We start from the raw sequence: 15348 nt of genomic DNA on the forward strand, positions 1-15348 counted from the left end.
TAATCCCAGCACTTTTGGGAAGCCGAGGCGGGCAGATCACGAGGTCAGGAGATCGAGACCATCCTGTCTAACACGGTGAAACCCCGTCTCTACTAAAAATACAAAAAATTAGCTGGGCGTGGTGGCGGGCGCCTGTAGTCCCAGCTACTCGGGAGGCTGAGGCAGGAGAATGGCATGAACCCGGGAGGCGGAGCTTGCAGTGAGCCGAGATCACACCACTGCACTCCAGTCTGGGCGACAGAGCGAGACTCCGTCCCAAAAAACAAAACAAAACAAAAAATGCTTTGCCATGAACATGTATTAAAAGCTATTGAAGAATATAATGTGAAAAGGAAAGAGATTGTTTCGCTGATTTCTTCTACTTCCATTGTATGGAGAATCTGTCTAGAAGTATTCTTATGTATATATAAATTTATGTATATAATTTAACCCACAAATAGGATCACAAATCTCAGTGGCTTATAACCACTGAGATTTCTTTCTTTTTCACACATGGGCCATGAGGACTGCTGATCATATGCAGCCATATCACCAACTCTGCTGGCTCCACTTGGCTCCCAACTGTCTTTCCAGGACCGGTAGTGAGCGAGCAGCCACTCTCTGTATCATGCATGGCAGAGGGCAGAGGCTCAGGGATGAGGAGAAAGCTAGACCACAAAGACACATTTAAAACTTCTGCATGGCCTGGTGTGGTGACTCACACCTGTAATCCCACCATTTTTGTAGGCTGAGGCAGGAGGATTGCTTGAGCCCAGGAGTTCGAGACCAGCCTGGGCAATGTAGTGAGACCCTGTCTCTATAAAAAATAAAATAAAAAATAAAATTTCTGTATGATAGTGGTATACTTGATGTCTACTCACATTTCATTGACCAAAGCAAGTAGCATGACCAAGCCCAAAGTCACTGGGGTAGCATTTAACAGACATTTGAGAAAAGTTTCTAATGAAAGATAGGGCAAAAAGCAAAATTATAAGTATAATAGAAATAAAGGAAGTTGGAAGAAGCAAAGACAAATCTAAAGAAAGTTAAAGAAAAACCAAAAAAAACCCAAAGCTAATTACTATCCTATGAGAGTTAAGAGAAAGCATTGCGTTCATTAAACAAGGACAGGACAGAATGCCATCAGATAGGAAGAATTACAGCAGGAAAACTTGGAAATTATGATAGGTATCAAAAACCCAGTAGAAGTTTTAAAGATGAAGTTGAAGAAACTTCTAAGCAGTAGAAAAAACAGATAGAAAACAGAAAAATAGATTTGAGAACCAGTCCAGCAGAACCAACATCCATCTAGTAAAACAGAAAGCAGAGAAAATGGGAAGAGGATTTTTTTATTTTTATTTTTGAAACAGAATCTTGCTGTGTCACCCAGGCTGGAGTGCAATGATGCGATCTCGGCTCACCACAGCCTCCACCTCATGGGTTCCAGTGATTCTCCTGCCTCAGCCTCCTGGGTAGCTGAGATTACAGGCACGCACCACCACACCCAGCTGATTTTTGTATTTCTAGTAGAGTTGGGGTTTCACCATGTTGGCCAGGCTGGTCTCGAACTCCAGACCTTAGGTGATCTGCCCACTTCGGCCTCTCAAAGTGCTAGGATTACAGGTGTGTGGCGCTGTGCCCGGCCAGAAGAGAAACTTTCAAAAAGACAGGAAAATTTCCTTGAACTGATAGAGCAGGAGCCTTCAGTTTGCAAAGGTACACCACTGAGAGAGACTAGCTTAAAAAATGTAAAAAGTCCCACACTGACTGAAATTTTAGAACTTTTGTGATAAAGTAAAACTCTCAGAAAGTTCCTGTCTGGGGTAGGGGGCAATAGGAGGCAAGCAGGTAGCATACTACCTTTAACATTTAGGAATCAGAATAGTCCTAGACTTACCATTAGGAACAGTGGAAACTTAGACTCTAATGAAGCTGTTCATTCAAAATACAAAGTGAATCTGATTTTCAACCTAAGATTGCACGCTTAGCCCAACTTTGAATTTCAGAGTAAAATAAAGATATTTTCAGATTTGCAAGGTCATAGAAAATTTGATCTTTGTAAAAGATATTGGAGTGGGGGATGGTTTAGCTAAAGCATGACTTTCTACAGTAAAGAGAAAATGTGTAAAGTTGAAAAATGAAGAAATAGGCCGTGGTGGTGGCTCACGCCTGTAATCCCAACACTTTGGGAGGCTGAGGTGGGAGGATTGCTTGCCCAGGAATTCAAGGCCGCAGTGAGCCATGATTGTACCACTGCCCTTGAGCCTGGGTGACAGAGCAAGGCTATCTCAAAGAAAGGAAAAGAAAAAAATAGCTGTGTAAGCAAGACATTTAGAAGTCACAGTTTGAAATTGGTTGCTTCTAGGGGCAGGGTGTGGGGAGTAGGGTAGTGTTGAGCAGGGCCTGGAGCTTACGTATTTTAAACTATGAACTATTACTTTGATAGAAATTTAAAAAATTTTAGAGTTTTAAATCTATATCATTACAGACTATATATATTCTGTGTTTACACTGAAAAAATTAGAAGTCAATAGAAAAAGAGAAATGAAAAAAAGCCGTTTTTATATATTTGGAAAAATTATACCTCTGAATAATTGAGTCAAAGAAGACTTGTTATGGAAATTAGAAAATATTTAGAACTGAATAATGAAATTACCACATATGAAACATTAGGGATAAACATGTTTCATATGCAGATAAAATGTTAGGATATTTAGTTAAGAAGAAAGACTGAAAATTAATTAGCTAAGCATTAAACTCATAAAAAGAAAAGGTAACTTGGAGAAAGTAGAAGAAAGGTTTAAGAGCAGAAACAAATGAAATAAGGGAAGTGAGGGGCAGAAATATTAAAAAACTGATATTTAAAAATAGTCCCAAAAGATATATAAAACTAGCCAGTATAGAAAATAAAAGCGTAGATTGAATGGTTGTTCAGCAGTAGGAAATATGGTAACCACTTTTCATTAAATTTAAAAAGTTAAACATTCTATATTTATCAAAAGGAATCAGTTTATTTGTTAGAATTGACCCGGGAAGAGTAGACAGAAACTTCTAACATGATAGAAGATATGTATTACAAACACACACACACACACACACACACACACACACACACACACACACGACATAATCTGTGCCAAGTACTGTTTTAAGTGCCTCAAAAATATTAATTTATTTAATCCTTTCAACAACCTTTTGAGGTAGATTTGTTTTGTGACAAAGTCTCTCTGTCACCCAGGCTAGAGTGTAGTAGTGCAGTCACGGCTCACTGCAGCCTCAAACTCCAGGGCTTAAGTGATTCTCCCACTTCAGCCTCCCATGTAGCTAGGACTGCCTGCACATGACACTGCATCTGGTTAATTTTTAAATTTTTTTGTAGAGACAGGGTCTTGTTATGTTGCCTTAGGCTGGTCTCAAATGCTTGGCCTCAGGTGATCTTCCTACCTCAGAGAGAGGATCTTGCCATCTTCCCAAATGTTGAGATTACAGGCATGAGCCACTACGCCAGCCAGATTCTGTTACTTCTATTTTATAGATAAACTAAGGCAGATAAATGATTTCATTAACTTAAATAATTTGTCCAAGGTAACATAGCTAGTAAGTAGCATAGCCGGGATTTAAACCCAAGCAGTTTAACTCAAAAGTCTGCACTTTTAACCACCACATTGTGCTATCTTTATTTTTCAAATTAAATATTTCAAAAACATAGTACATTTACATAATTTGAAATTCAAATGCTATGCAATGAAATTTTGTTTGCCAGTCTACCCTGTCTTCTTTCTCAGCTCCATTCCTCAGCAGAATGAAATGAAATTTTCCTTTCAAAACTATACCCTGCTTTTGTAAGCATTTATGTATATACTTTTTAAGAACACAGAAATCACCATGTCATACATAATGTTCTGCACCTTTCTTCTTTTCCCCTTAACTGTAAATATTGAAGGCCACTTATTATTAGTATATAAGAGATGTGTCATTCTTGATACATCTTGATAAGGTCTGTTTACAGCAGACATGCTAAATGGTGAAGCTATTTCAAATAATAACAGAAACAAGTCAGAGAAAGTTATGACCGTTAATATAGTATAATTTCACATAATTTTTGATATTTTTGGCCAATATAACAATTTTGAGCTAATATAACAACTGATACAAATATTAGAACAGAAAAATTATCTTGCAGGTGTGACAATATTGAATTATTATTATTATTATTATTATTATTTTTTGAGATGGAGTCTTGCTCAGTCGCCCAGGCTGGAGTGCAGTGGCGCGATCTCAGCTCACTGCAAGCTCTGCCTCCCGGGTTCGTGCCATTCTCCTGTCTCAGCCTCCCGAGTAGCTGGGACTACAGGTGCCCACCACCACGCCGGGCTAATTTTGTTTTTGTATTTTTAGTAGAGATGGGGTTTCACCGTGTTAGCCAGTATGGTCTTGATCTCCTGACCTCGTAATCTGCCCGCCTTGGCCTCCCAAAGTGCTGGGATTACAAGTGTGAGCCACCACGCCCAGCCGACAATATTAAATTATTGAATATCTGTTTGAAATCATTGGCTTTCACATTTTCCCAAGGTTTGCTTTAAGAATGAAGTTAATCTTTTTCAAGACAGATTGCACAAGTGATCTATCTGATAATGAAGCAAATACTGAACTTATCTTAGGAGGACATTAATAACCTTTGTGTTTAGCCTCATCAAATTTAACAGTAATGCAAGCTATTATACAGCTAAGTAAAACCTACTTTTCTGAAATTGGCACCATTCTGGAATAGTGATTAAATTACCATAATTATTGTAAGGTCTAACAACCTTAGAATTAGTGGCTGAGGGTCCTGAGAGTGGCATTTATATGGAGAAACACTGGTAGTTGTCAGCATTTTGAAGAGTCAAAAACAAGATAATAAAAAGTGGTGACACATGGCGAAACCCTGTTTCTACTAAAAACAAAAATTAGTCAGGCCTGGTGGCACACACCTGTAGTTCCAGCTACTCAGGAGGCTGAGGCAGGGGAATTGCTTGAATCCGGGAGCCGAAGGTTGCAGTGAGCCAAGATTGCACCACTGCACTTTAGCCTGGGTGACAGACTGGGACTCCATTTCCAAAAGAAAAAAGGAAGTGGTGACACAAAGGCAAAGACCTTTATTCCCTTTTTGTATAAATTAATCTCTTTATTTTTGTAGCATTTAGTAGGCTCATTAAATTTCTTATTATTAAAGTATTTCAAGATTTACTCCAGGTTTTACAATTGTTATACTCTCCTAAGCTTTAAACATTTAAGGTTTTTGATGGAAGTCCCAATTTTTCAGTTGTTTACTTTATAAACGAGCTTGATGTATGTTTCAAAAGGTTTACAACCCCAAACAGATAAATATTTCATACATTGGATATGAAATAAGGTACCTAATTTGAGGAAGTGTTGTAAATTATGTGTGTTGATAGGTATAAAATTAGACAATTTGGCAATCCATTCATTAATATGGTGTAAATTTAATAAATGAAATGTATTAAAAAGTCATTTTTTCTCCTACTTGCCCTAAAATTCTTCTATATGAATAGTAAGTAAATACTTTGTAATTGGTATCATATAATGTGACACTAATTAAATTTATTAATGATTTTTAAATACTTTAACTTGTGTTTTGTTTGAATTTCAGGTAATAACTCTTTCCAATACTTTGTATTTTGTTTAGTATGCCACTTTTTGGAAGTGGTCACTGTCAATATCTTGTTATGGTTTGATGGCCTTGGAGATTTAAAACCGAGTAAAAGTGTAAGCAGCCTTTCTTATTTAGTTATGAGTTTTAAAACCACTTTTGTTCCAACTAGGAAAAAATGCAAGTAGATTTACCATGAAATATGAATTATATTTAAAAAATATCTTAACAGTTGATCGACTTAGTGAAACAGACTGGGCAATTCCACTTATGGAATTGTAACATAAAATTCCATCATATAGTTTCCATTAAAGGTAGTAGGTTTTTATAATCTGTTAGACGTTCTTTGCAAACTTTATTAATGTGAATACATTTGCTTTTTTAAAAAAATTAAGTGAATTTCTAAAGAAAATAGAAATTAAAAATTTTTAATTTAAATTTTGCTTTATAGTTTAATTTTTTAGTATCATTTAGAATTATCGATTATTTTACTATATTCATATATACTGTTCCAGTAACCTGTTATTCTCTTTAAAGAAAAAAGTATTCATTGTCTTCTTTAGATATTTACAAATATCTGATTTTTAAAAAATAAACATCACAAATGTCTATTCAATTAAGCTTCAGTTGAGTTGTTTTTTTCTCAGAATGATTAAGAATATAGCACTTTCATTAGTGATGACTTTGGTCTAAAGGTCTGAAATTTTCACTTAAATTACTTTCAGAACCAGTTTGAGGCATCAGGCTAGAAACAGTTTGTAGTTTGTCATTCACTTATTCTGTAGACTCGCACTCCCCGTAACTTTTGGTCCTTTCCAAAAGCAAATTCAATTTTATAAGATGAAGATTTGACTTTGAGATCATTCAAAAGAATGTCAGAGGGGCCGGGCACAGTGGCTCATGCCTGTAATCCCAGAACTTCAGGAGGCCAAGGTGGGTGGATCACTTGAGGCCAGGAGTTTGAGACCAGCTGGCCAACATGGCAAACCCCTGTCTCTACTAAAAATACAAAAATTAGCCAGGCGTGGTGGTGCCCGCCTGTAGTCCTAGCTACTCAGGAGGCTGAGGCACAACAATTGCTTGAACCCAGGAGGCGGAGGCTGCAGTGAGCTGAGATCGCACCACTGTACTCCATCCAGCCTGGGCAACAGAGTGAGCCTCTGTCTCCAAAAAAAAAAAAAGAGAGAGAAAGTCACAACATTTTGAACAATGTCAAATGTCATTGCTCTTCAGCATTCCAAAATGACAATTTGAAACATTAGGATATAAAAGTTTGATATGATTGGTTAATTACTTTATAGTCATGCCCTATCTTTGATTTGTTACACTTCCCATGCTTTAAATCTTGATATAAGTAGGGCCTTTAAAATGGTCAACTAAGAAGTCACCATTCCTCTACGTTTTTTCGTGACTTGATTTGTAAAACACAGAATGGGATTATTGTTTTGCCATGCATCTGTATTTAGCAGATGATTACTAGATAATAATTATAATTTCTTATGTTATAAAAAAGAAAGCACATAAACAAAAAAGCTCACTTTTTTGTCTAAATTGTTTTTGCTCTTACACAACAATAGAATACATATTTAAGTTATATTTTTATTTGCATTTAATAATTTATTAATTAAATGTATTTCTTTGTCAGATTTCAAATGACTGAGGTGACTTGTAAGAATTTGTTTTTTGCCCTGTTGCTGATCAAATCATTGGTCTTCCCTATAGCTCCTTACAAAATTACGCAATCAGTGTTCCATTTGGAGTAAACATTTAGTGTCTTATCTTGATGATAGAGTAATTGGCTACATTTCTGTTTCTATGCATGAAGTTGTGTAAAAGGACCAATTGACACGTATAATTGGCAGAGAGCATGAATTCTGGACTTAAACATTTTATCCCATTCTCACTACTTACTAATTGTATGACATTGGGCAAGTTATTTAGCTTCTCAGCCTCAGTTTCCTCATCTGAAAAAATGAGGACAATATCTACTTCCAGGTTTATAAATAGTTATATATATTTTAAAAGCACTATGCACAATAGCACATGTCAGTCATTTAAGAATAAATGTTTGTTTCCTTTCCTGTTCTTATTTTCACATATTGGTAGTTTGAGACTAAGTTAATAACTTTTTAGGCAGTCACCCTAAACATGACTTTCAAGAGTTATTTTAGGATTAGTCTGCCTTTTACTTTAGTAAGTACTGTATTCTCTCCATTGCCAGGAGGAATATTTGAAAAAGGAAGGAATGATTTGAACGTTGTAAATAGCTAACCGAATATAGTGACTTGAGGACATATTTTTGATAACTGTGTTTAACATCTTCATAAAAGTGTTTTTTATTTATCTTCAATCACAGGTACGGGAACCTTAAAGATAGATTTTGTTGGAGAGCTGAATGACAAAATGAAAGGTTTCTATAGAAGTAAATATACTACCCCTTCTGGAGAGGTGCGCTATGCTGCTGTAACACAGTTTGAGGTATGGGTTATTCTTCTCTAAAATATTATTATCCTTAAATTAGGCATTCTGACAAAGCTGCGTTTTATTATGTGGGGTGATTATTTGAGGCTAGGTGCCCTTGGCCATGATTGTATTCACAATTTTAGAATTTTTATTTTATATTTAGCCATTATCTCTATAGAAAGGAGGGAATTAAGGGTATGGGTTGGGGAATGATTATATACAGTTATACACACACATACTCAAACACACGACACATTTTGATACCTGAATTGCCTGTATACTGTGTACCTTTCTTAAAATCATTCTCTTAGTATTTGACACCTATGGCTTTGCCTACAGCATTATGACCTGTTTTCTAGCATTCCTTTCCTTCTTTGACATCTTTTGTTTATCTTACTGTAGTATCTGTGCTGTCTTTGATTTTTTTTTCTCCGTGTGTGTGTGCGTGTGTGTGTGTGTGTGTGTATGTGTGTACATATATATATATATATATTTGCTGTCCTATGTAGGCCAGGATGATTTTTATTTATCAAGTATTTGCAAATTATATAAATTGTTTTGAATCTGCTAGTCATATTTTTAAGTGTTAAATCTAATTAAATTTATTTCTATAAATTTCAATATGGATAAAGAAACAATTCATGATATCCATTCTTATGTTTCTGCCCATATCCCTACATTGTTTGCTTGTTTGGGATAACCTAAAATTTTCTATCCAGTTTACTACTAATTTGTTTTACCTGATGTATCTTCTCTTTCAATAATTTTATGTTACCTTCTGTTTGGAATAATATTTGCCACAGATATTTAGGTTTAATTCTGTGTTTGAATGATTCCAATGCCTTTCTCTACCTGCTTTGAATAATTCATCCTGGAATGGTTGGCTGATATATGTCTCTAAACAATTTTTTTTTAGGAGAAAATATGTGGGTAATGTAATTCCTGAGCCTTTGCTTTTCTGAAAAATCTTTCATTTGCCTTTATACATGACCAGATTTACTGGGTATATAGATTTGTTGATGAAAAAAGGTAAAAAGAGCAACTTTTGACATCCAGGAGTTGTCTGGCACTCACAGCTAGCCCATGTTATTCTCCCTATTGGACATAATATTACAGAAGACCAACTTTAGACAAGGCTACTTGAGACCATAATAAAGTGAGACAAAACAAGGGCATCCATCATTTTGCCTAGGTACAGTACATACAGGATCACTATGCTACCCGCAAAATATCAAACATCTCCATCTCTCAGTTAAAATGAGTGACTACTGCTTCTTTACCAATTACAGTTTTAGATTTGCTCTAGTCTGGCCTCCGTATAGATAAGATTTATTGAGATACCTACCCATAGAATTGCGTCATAGAACTTCTTGCAGCACTCAATCTAGAGTGAATCCCTGCTTACTTAGACCCTCTTCCAAATCATGTAAACCAAATCCCAAATCGTATAGTGGGTTCTTTTCTTACATTCTTATGGAGACACCATTGGTTCCCTATGGTGTGAGTTCTCTCTTGCCATGAGTAATAGGCCCAGCTCATTCAATTGTAAGAGTGGTACAATCAGCTTACAATTTTTCACTTTCAAAAGTCTGTGAATATTGTTTCCAAAGTCTTCTACATCTCACTTTTTCAAGAGGAGGGGTCACAGACTAAAATGTTTCCTCTTCCTTTGTAGGTAAGATGTTGTTTTGTTTTGCTTTGTTTTCTTCCTGCTTGCTTGTTAAATTACATCTTGATCTTGAAAATTAAACTGTTTTTTAAACCATGTGTTCACTTTTCATTGATTTTTGCATAGTACTTGGTGAACCTTATTGATTTTTAGATTCAGATATTTTTTCAGTGTGAAAGAGTTTTTCTCTTATATCTTCACTGTGATATCCATTCCATTACCTTCTCAGTTAATACTGAGTTTAGCTCTAGTATCTGTCTCTTAAATGTATGTTTAATTGCTTTTATCACTTTGTCCTTTAGATATTTTCAAACTTAAATCTTGTTATCTATGTCATTAATTTCCTTTAGTATAAATTCATTTCTCTACTGCTGCTGCTTCTAATTTAGATGCTTCTGTGCTGCCATTTCTTTCCTTATACTCTCCCTTCTTTTCAGATGTCTTATTTATTCATTGATAGAATTCATTGTTTATTTAATGTTTTTGAGAATGTAGTCAGCCATCTAAAATTTTTTCCCTGCTTTTCCGTAAGTTTCTTCTACCTCTTTGGTTTTTTTTTTTTTTTTTAAGTCGGATTCTTGCTCTGTCGCCCAGGCTGGAGTGCAGTGGTGCAATCTTGGCTCACTGCAACCTCCGCTTCCCAGGTTCGAGTCATTCTCCTGCCTTATCCTCCCGAGTAGCTGGGATTACAGGCACGTGTCACCACGCCTGGCTTATTTTTGTATTTTTAGTAGAGACAGGGTTTCACCATGTTGACCAGGCTGGTCTCTAACTCCTGACCTCAGGTGATCCATCCACCTCGGCCTCCCAAAGTGCTGGAATTACAAGTATGAGCCACTGCACCTGGCCTGTTGTTTCTTTTCATGATACAGAATCTTGTCATTGGTTCCATTTTATTTACTAAATAAGTGGAACATTCTGTTTACTAAAGTTTCTTTCTTTTATAACTGATACCCTGCAGAATCCCTAAGTTTTATTTTGCTTTCATAAGTTTGCTTTTTTTTAAATTTTTAATGAAAGAGCAAGGACTCAAGTAGGTTAAGTGGTGACAGTTTTATGTGTAGCATATGGAAGTGCCATTAAATGAATGACCTGTTTTGAATTGATAGAGCATCTGTCTTTATTCCCATTGCTGCCATTCCAGATAAAGACAAGCACATCAAAGATTGAGAATATTTTTATTTTTAATTCAAAAATAAAAGCCAGAGAGGCAACTTACCATGTTTTCCCAACTTTGAATTCTTGTAGCATACTCTTTACTGTTCTGTGCTCTATGTTGTGTTAACATTATTGATTTGAAGGCATTTGCATTAAATTTGAAATGTTAAAATGTAAACAAAAATTTAATTGTAAATAATTATATTGTTAAAATCCATAGCAGACACAGTGCCTGGATAATTGCTGGAATGGCAGTGGTAGCAAGTGTTGTCTTTTCTTTCTAGTTAACACCTAGCTTGTTGCCTGGCACGGAAGAGAAAGTAAATATTTGAACAAGGGAATGAATGAATGACAGAGGGAAATGGCGACTGCTTTATGAAATAACTTGTTAGGTTAATTCTAAGGTATTTATATTTCGTCTTCTTTTCTTAAGGCTACTGATGCCCGAAGGGCTTTTCCTTGCTGGGATGAGCCTGCTATCAAAGCAACTTTTGATATCTCATTGGTTGTTCCTAAAGACAGAGTAGCTTTATCAAACATGGTATGTATGTATTTATAAGTTTATCTAAAATTTTAATAAGCTTTAGCAGATTTAGTTTGCTGATTAGATGGGATAATGTGAAACCACCTACTACAGTGCTGGTATATTATAGGAACATAAATATTAGTTTTCTTTATTTTCAATAAGCCTCTTTTTCTTTCTTTTTTTTTTTTTTCTGTAGAGTTGGGGTCTCACTATGTTGCCCAGGCTGGTCTCAAACTCCTGGGCTCAATCTGTCTTCCTGCCTCAGCCTCCCAAAGTGCTGGGATTACAGGCATGAGCCACCATGCCCAGCCAAGACCTTTTTTTCTTGATAGCTTTATTTTTGGAGGATTTTCTCTTTGTCAAATTCCTTGTTAAATACATTTATAAGATTATCTACTTCTTTTAATTTAGAGAGGTAAATTAAGTGACAAGTTTAATAGATTTATAGTAACTAAAAGCAAAAGGTCTTGGGCTGGATATGGTGGCTTACACCTGTCATCCCAGCACTTTGGGAAGTCAAGGTAGGCAGATCGCTTGAGGTCAGGAGTTGAAGACCAGCCTGGCCAACATGGTGAAATCCCGTCTTTACTAAAAATACAAAAATTATCTGGGTGTGGTTGCATACACCTGTAGTCCCAGCTAGTTGGGAGGCTGAGGTGGGAGGATCACTTGAACCCAGGAAGCGGAGGTTGTAGTGAGCTGAGATGACACCACTGCACTCCAGCCTGGGTGACAGAGCCAGACCGTATCTCAAAAAAAAAGAAAAGAAAAAGGTCTTGACTTATTAAATGTCAAAAGAAAGCCAGGTGTAGTAACTCTTGCTTGTAATCTCAGTGCTTTGGGAGGCTAAGGCAGGAGGATTGCTTGAGGCCAGGAGTTTGACACTAGCCTGGGCAACATAGTGAGACCTCATTTCTACAAAAGATTTAAAACTTAAAAATTAGTCATGTATGGTGGCACTTGCCTGTAATCCTAACTACTTGGGAGGGTAATGTGGGAGGATCTCTCGAACTTAGGAGTTTGAGGCTACAGGGAGCCATGATTGCACCACTGTATTCTAGCCTGGGTGACAGAACAAGACCCCATCTCTTAAAAAAAAAATAGGCCAGGCATGGAGGCTCATGCCTGTAATCCCAGCACTTCAGGAGGCTGAGGCAGGTGGATCATTTGAGGCCAGGAGTTCGAGACCAGCCTAGCCAACATGGTGAAACCCCATCTCTACTAAAAATACAAAAATTAGCCAGATATGGTGGCAGGCACCTGTAACCCCAGCTACTTGGGAGACTGAGGCAGGAGTATTGCTTGAACCTGGGAGGCGGAGGCTGCAGTGAGTTGAGATTGCGCCACTCCACTCCAGCCTGGGTGACAGAGCAAGACTCCATCTCGGGTGAAAAAAAAAAAAAGGTTGCAACAGAGCAAAACCCTGTCTCTATGTTTTTAAAAAGTTAAAAAAATTCAAAAGATACAGCTGCATAATGAAGTATATTTAGGTTTCTGGCTGTTTGTATTCTTGGAATGTATTCTCTTCACCAGTGTTATTGATCTCATTCATGAACAGGGTAAGCATTCCCCACTTGAAGTGTATTGTCTAGGACTGTCTTGTGTGGGGAACTTGGAAAAACCTGCTGCACCTGAAAATAACTGTCTTTTATGTATTTATTGGGGAAGAGAATCCCATAAATAGAATGTCATTCTCTTCTCACATATTCTTAGAAGAGGAGGCTAATATATTAAACGGAAATATTCATTCACACTTCAGTATGAGTGAATTTATCGGTGTGTTCTTGAATAAGTCTTCCTTGGAAGGAAGAACAGAGAGAGCTTGAGGAAACAGCCTGAATAGGAAAAAGGGGGAGAACACCAAAGGAAATTAGGGACTCCAAAGGTAAAGTTGAAATTTCTTCACAAATAAGCTTAGAGCCAACTTTGGTAGAGAATGCCCTCAATCTAGAAGTTTGTATCCTTTGAAATGGGAGATTCTACAGTTATATTATGTTTTATTTATTTATTTTTGAGAATGAGTCTCACTCTGTCGCCCAGGCTGGAGTGCGGTGGTGTGATCTCAGCTCACTGAAGCTGAAGCTCCGCCTCCCTGGTTCATGCCATACTCCTGCCTCAGCCTCCCAAGTAGCTGGGACTACAGGCACCCGCCACCATGCCTGGCTGATGTTTTGTATTTTTAGTAGAGACAGGGTTTCACCATGTTAGCCAGGATGGTCTTGATCTCCTGACCTTGTGATTCACCCGCCTCAGCCTCCCAAAGTGCTGGGATTACAGGCGTAAGCCACCGCGCCTGGCCCCTATTTTATTTTTATTAATAGTCATTTTCTCGTAAACTTACGTCAGTTGAAAAGTATGAAGCCCTTACTTAAATCATCCCAATGCCTGGCTTATTATAAGTATTCGAGAAAAGTCCATTCCTCTTTTCTCTCACAGGTCCTTGGTAGTTTTAACACTTCAGCCTCCAGCTTCTTGGTATGAGTGTTTTATCAGACCACTTTCCTTCTTAAAGACAGCATAAAAGCACTGGATGAATTGGGGTAGAGAAATAAGCCATGCTAGAATAGAAAGGGGGAAGAGATGCAATAAAGTCTACAGTTTTTGGCAGGTATTTGCTCTGTGGTATTAATGTAAACCTACTTAAATTTTTCTTTTTTTTTCTTTCTTAAAGAATGTAATTGACCGGAAACCATACCCTGATGATGAAAATTTAGTGGAAGTGAAGTTTGCCCGCACACCTGTTATGTCTACATATCTGGTGGCATTTGTTGTGGGTGAATATGACTTTGTAGAAACAAGGTCAAAAGATGGTGTGTGTGTCCGTGTTTACACTCCTGTTGGCAAAGCAGAGCAAGGAAAATTTGCGTTAGAGGTAAATGTACTTGAAGAGGATTGTTCCAACAGTCCATAACTCCAGGTTGGGGAATTTACATTTCTGGTCAATTATTAGTACAGTTATTTATAATTTAATCTGAAAGTTGTGCTACTTGGTTTATTTTTAATAGAATTTTGGAAATGCCAACCTTGGTGTTTCGTTATTTTACAAAATAATAATTAAGAGAATATAAGAGTGGAATTTCTCTAGGGAATGGGTCAGAAAATATGTAGTTATATGTTTCATATCAAGTTATAAATGGAGTAAAGTTTGACTATTGTATTCAAAGTTTGGAGCTAAGGCAGTCTTCAGAGGTAGGGCTCCCTGGGATTCATTTCTAGTAATTTAAGATACATTGGCTTGCAACAGGATTCCTTTGTGGGTTTCAATATGAATTATAATAAAATATTTATTAGATGGTTATTTTGTTTATACTTTTATAGGTTGCTGCTAAAACCTTACCTTTTTATAAGGACTACTTCAGTGTTCCTTATCCTCTACCTAAAATTGATCTCATTGCTATTGCAGACTTTGCAGCTGGTAAAGTAAATTTCATTTTATTGCTGAATTGTAATAACTTTTTAAAATTTTGTGACTTTTGATGCAAGAGTATATATATATATATATATATATATCAATAAATGTTTATATTTATTTTATGAAGGTGCCATGGAGAACTGGGGCCTTGTTACTTACAGGTATGTTAATGATGTATTACCCTGCCTTATCTTTTCAATCACTGATTTCAAAAGGGCTTCCCTCCTAATCACAGTTCAGTAGCTTCTGCTTTACAATTTGGTGTAAATTTTTCTACCTTCCCCACTTCTATGCACATTTCAAGAATGCAGATGGACACCCCTCCCTTTGGTGTTACTGTCTGAGGGTATAAGATTTTAAAGTGAGCATCTGGCAGTAGTAGCATTTTTAGATATATTCTTGGCTAAGTTTCTCATTGCAGTGCCTTTCTTTCCTGCCAGTAGTTTCATAGCTATTTATCCAGCTTGGAGAACCTTCCCTAATTTCAT

The 15348-nt window shown here is 36.7% G+C and overlaps 1 protein-coding gene across 2 annotated transcripts in view; it reads left to right on the forward strand.

Moving 5' to 3' along the window:
- The window catches only part of LOC100588275 (puromycin-sensitive aminopeptidase), a 95742-nt gene that overhangs the window by 41522 nt on the left and 38872 nt on the right, over positions 1–15348 (forward strand). For both annotated transcript variants that reach the window (XR_004026933.1, XM_030799390.1), the window contains exons 4-8: positions 7989–8110; positions 11356–11463; positions 14120–14320; positions 14767–14863; positions 14988–15021. Coding sequence is in view for 1 of the 2 variants with exons in the window: in XM_030799390.1 (XP_030655250.1) it covers positions 7989–8110; positions 11356–11463; positions 14120–14320; positions 14767–14863; positions 14988–15021 (562 nt within the window). In the remaining variant the exon portion in view is untranslated. The remainder of the gene's footprint in view (positions 1–7988; positions 8111–11355; positions 11464–14119; positions 14321–14766; positions 14864–14987; positions 15022–15348) is intronic.

The sequence above is a fragment of the Nomascus leucogenys genome, chromosome 19 (assembly GCF_006542625.1).
Source record: "Nomascus leucogenys isolate Asia chromosome 19, Asia_NLE_v1, whole genome shotgun sequence".
Classification (NCBI taxonomy): domain Eukaryota; kingdom Metazoa; phylum Chordata; class Mammalia; order Primates; family Hylobatidae; genus Nomascus; species Nomascus leucogenys.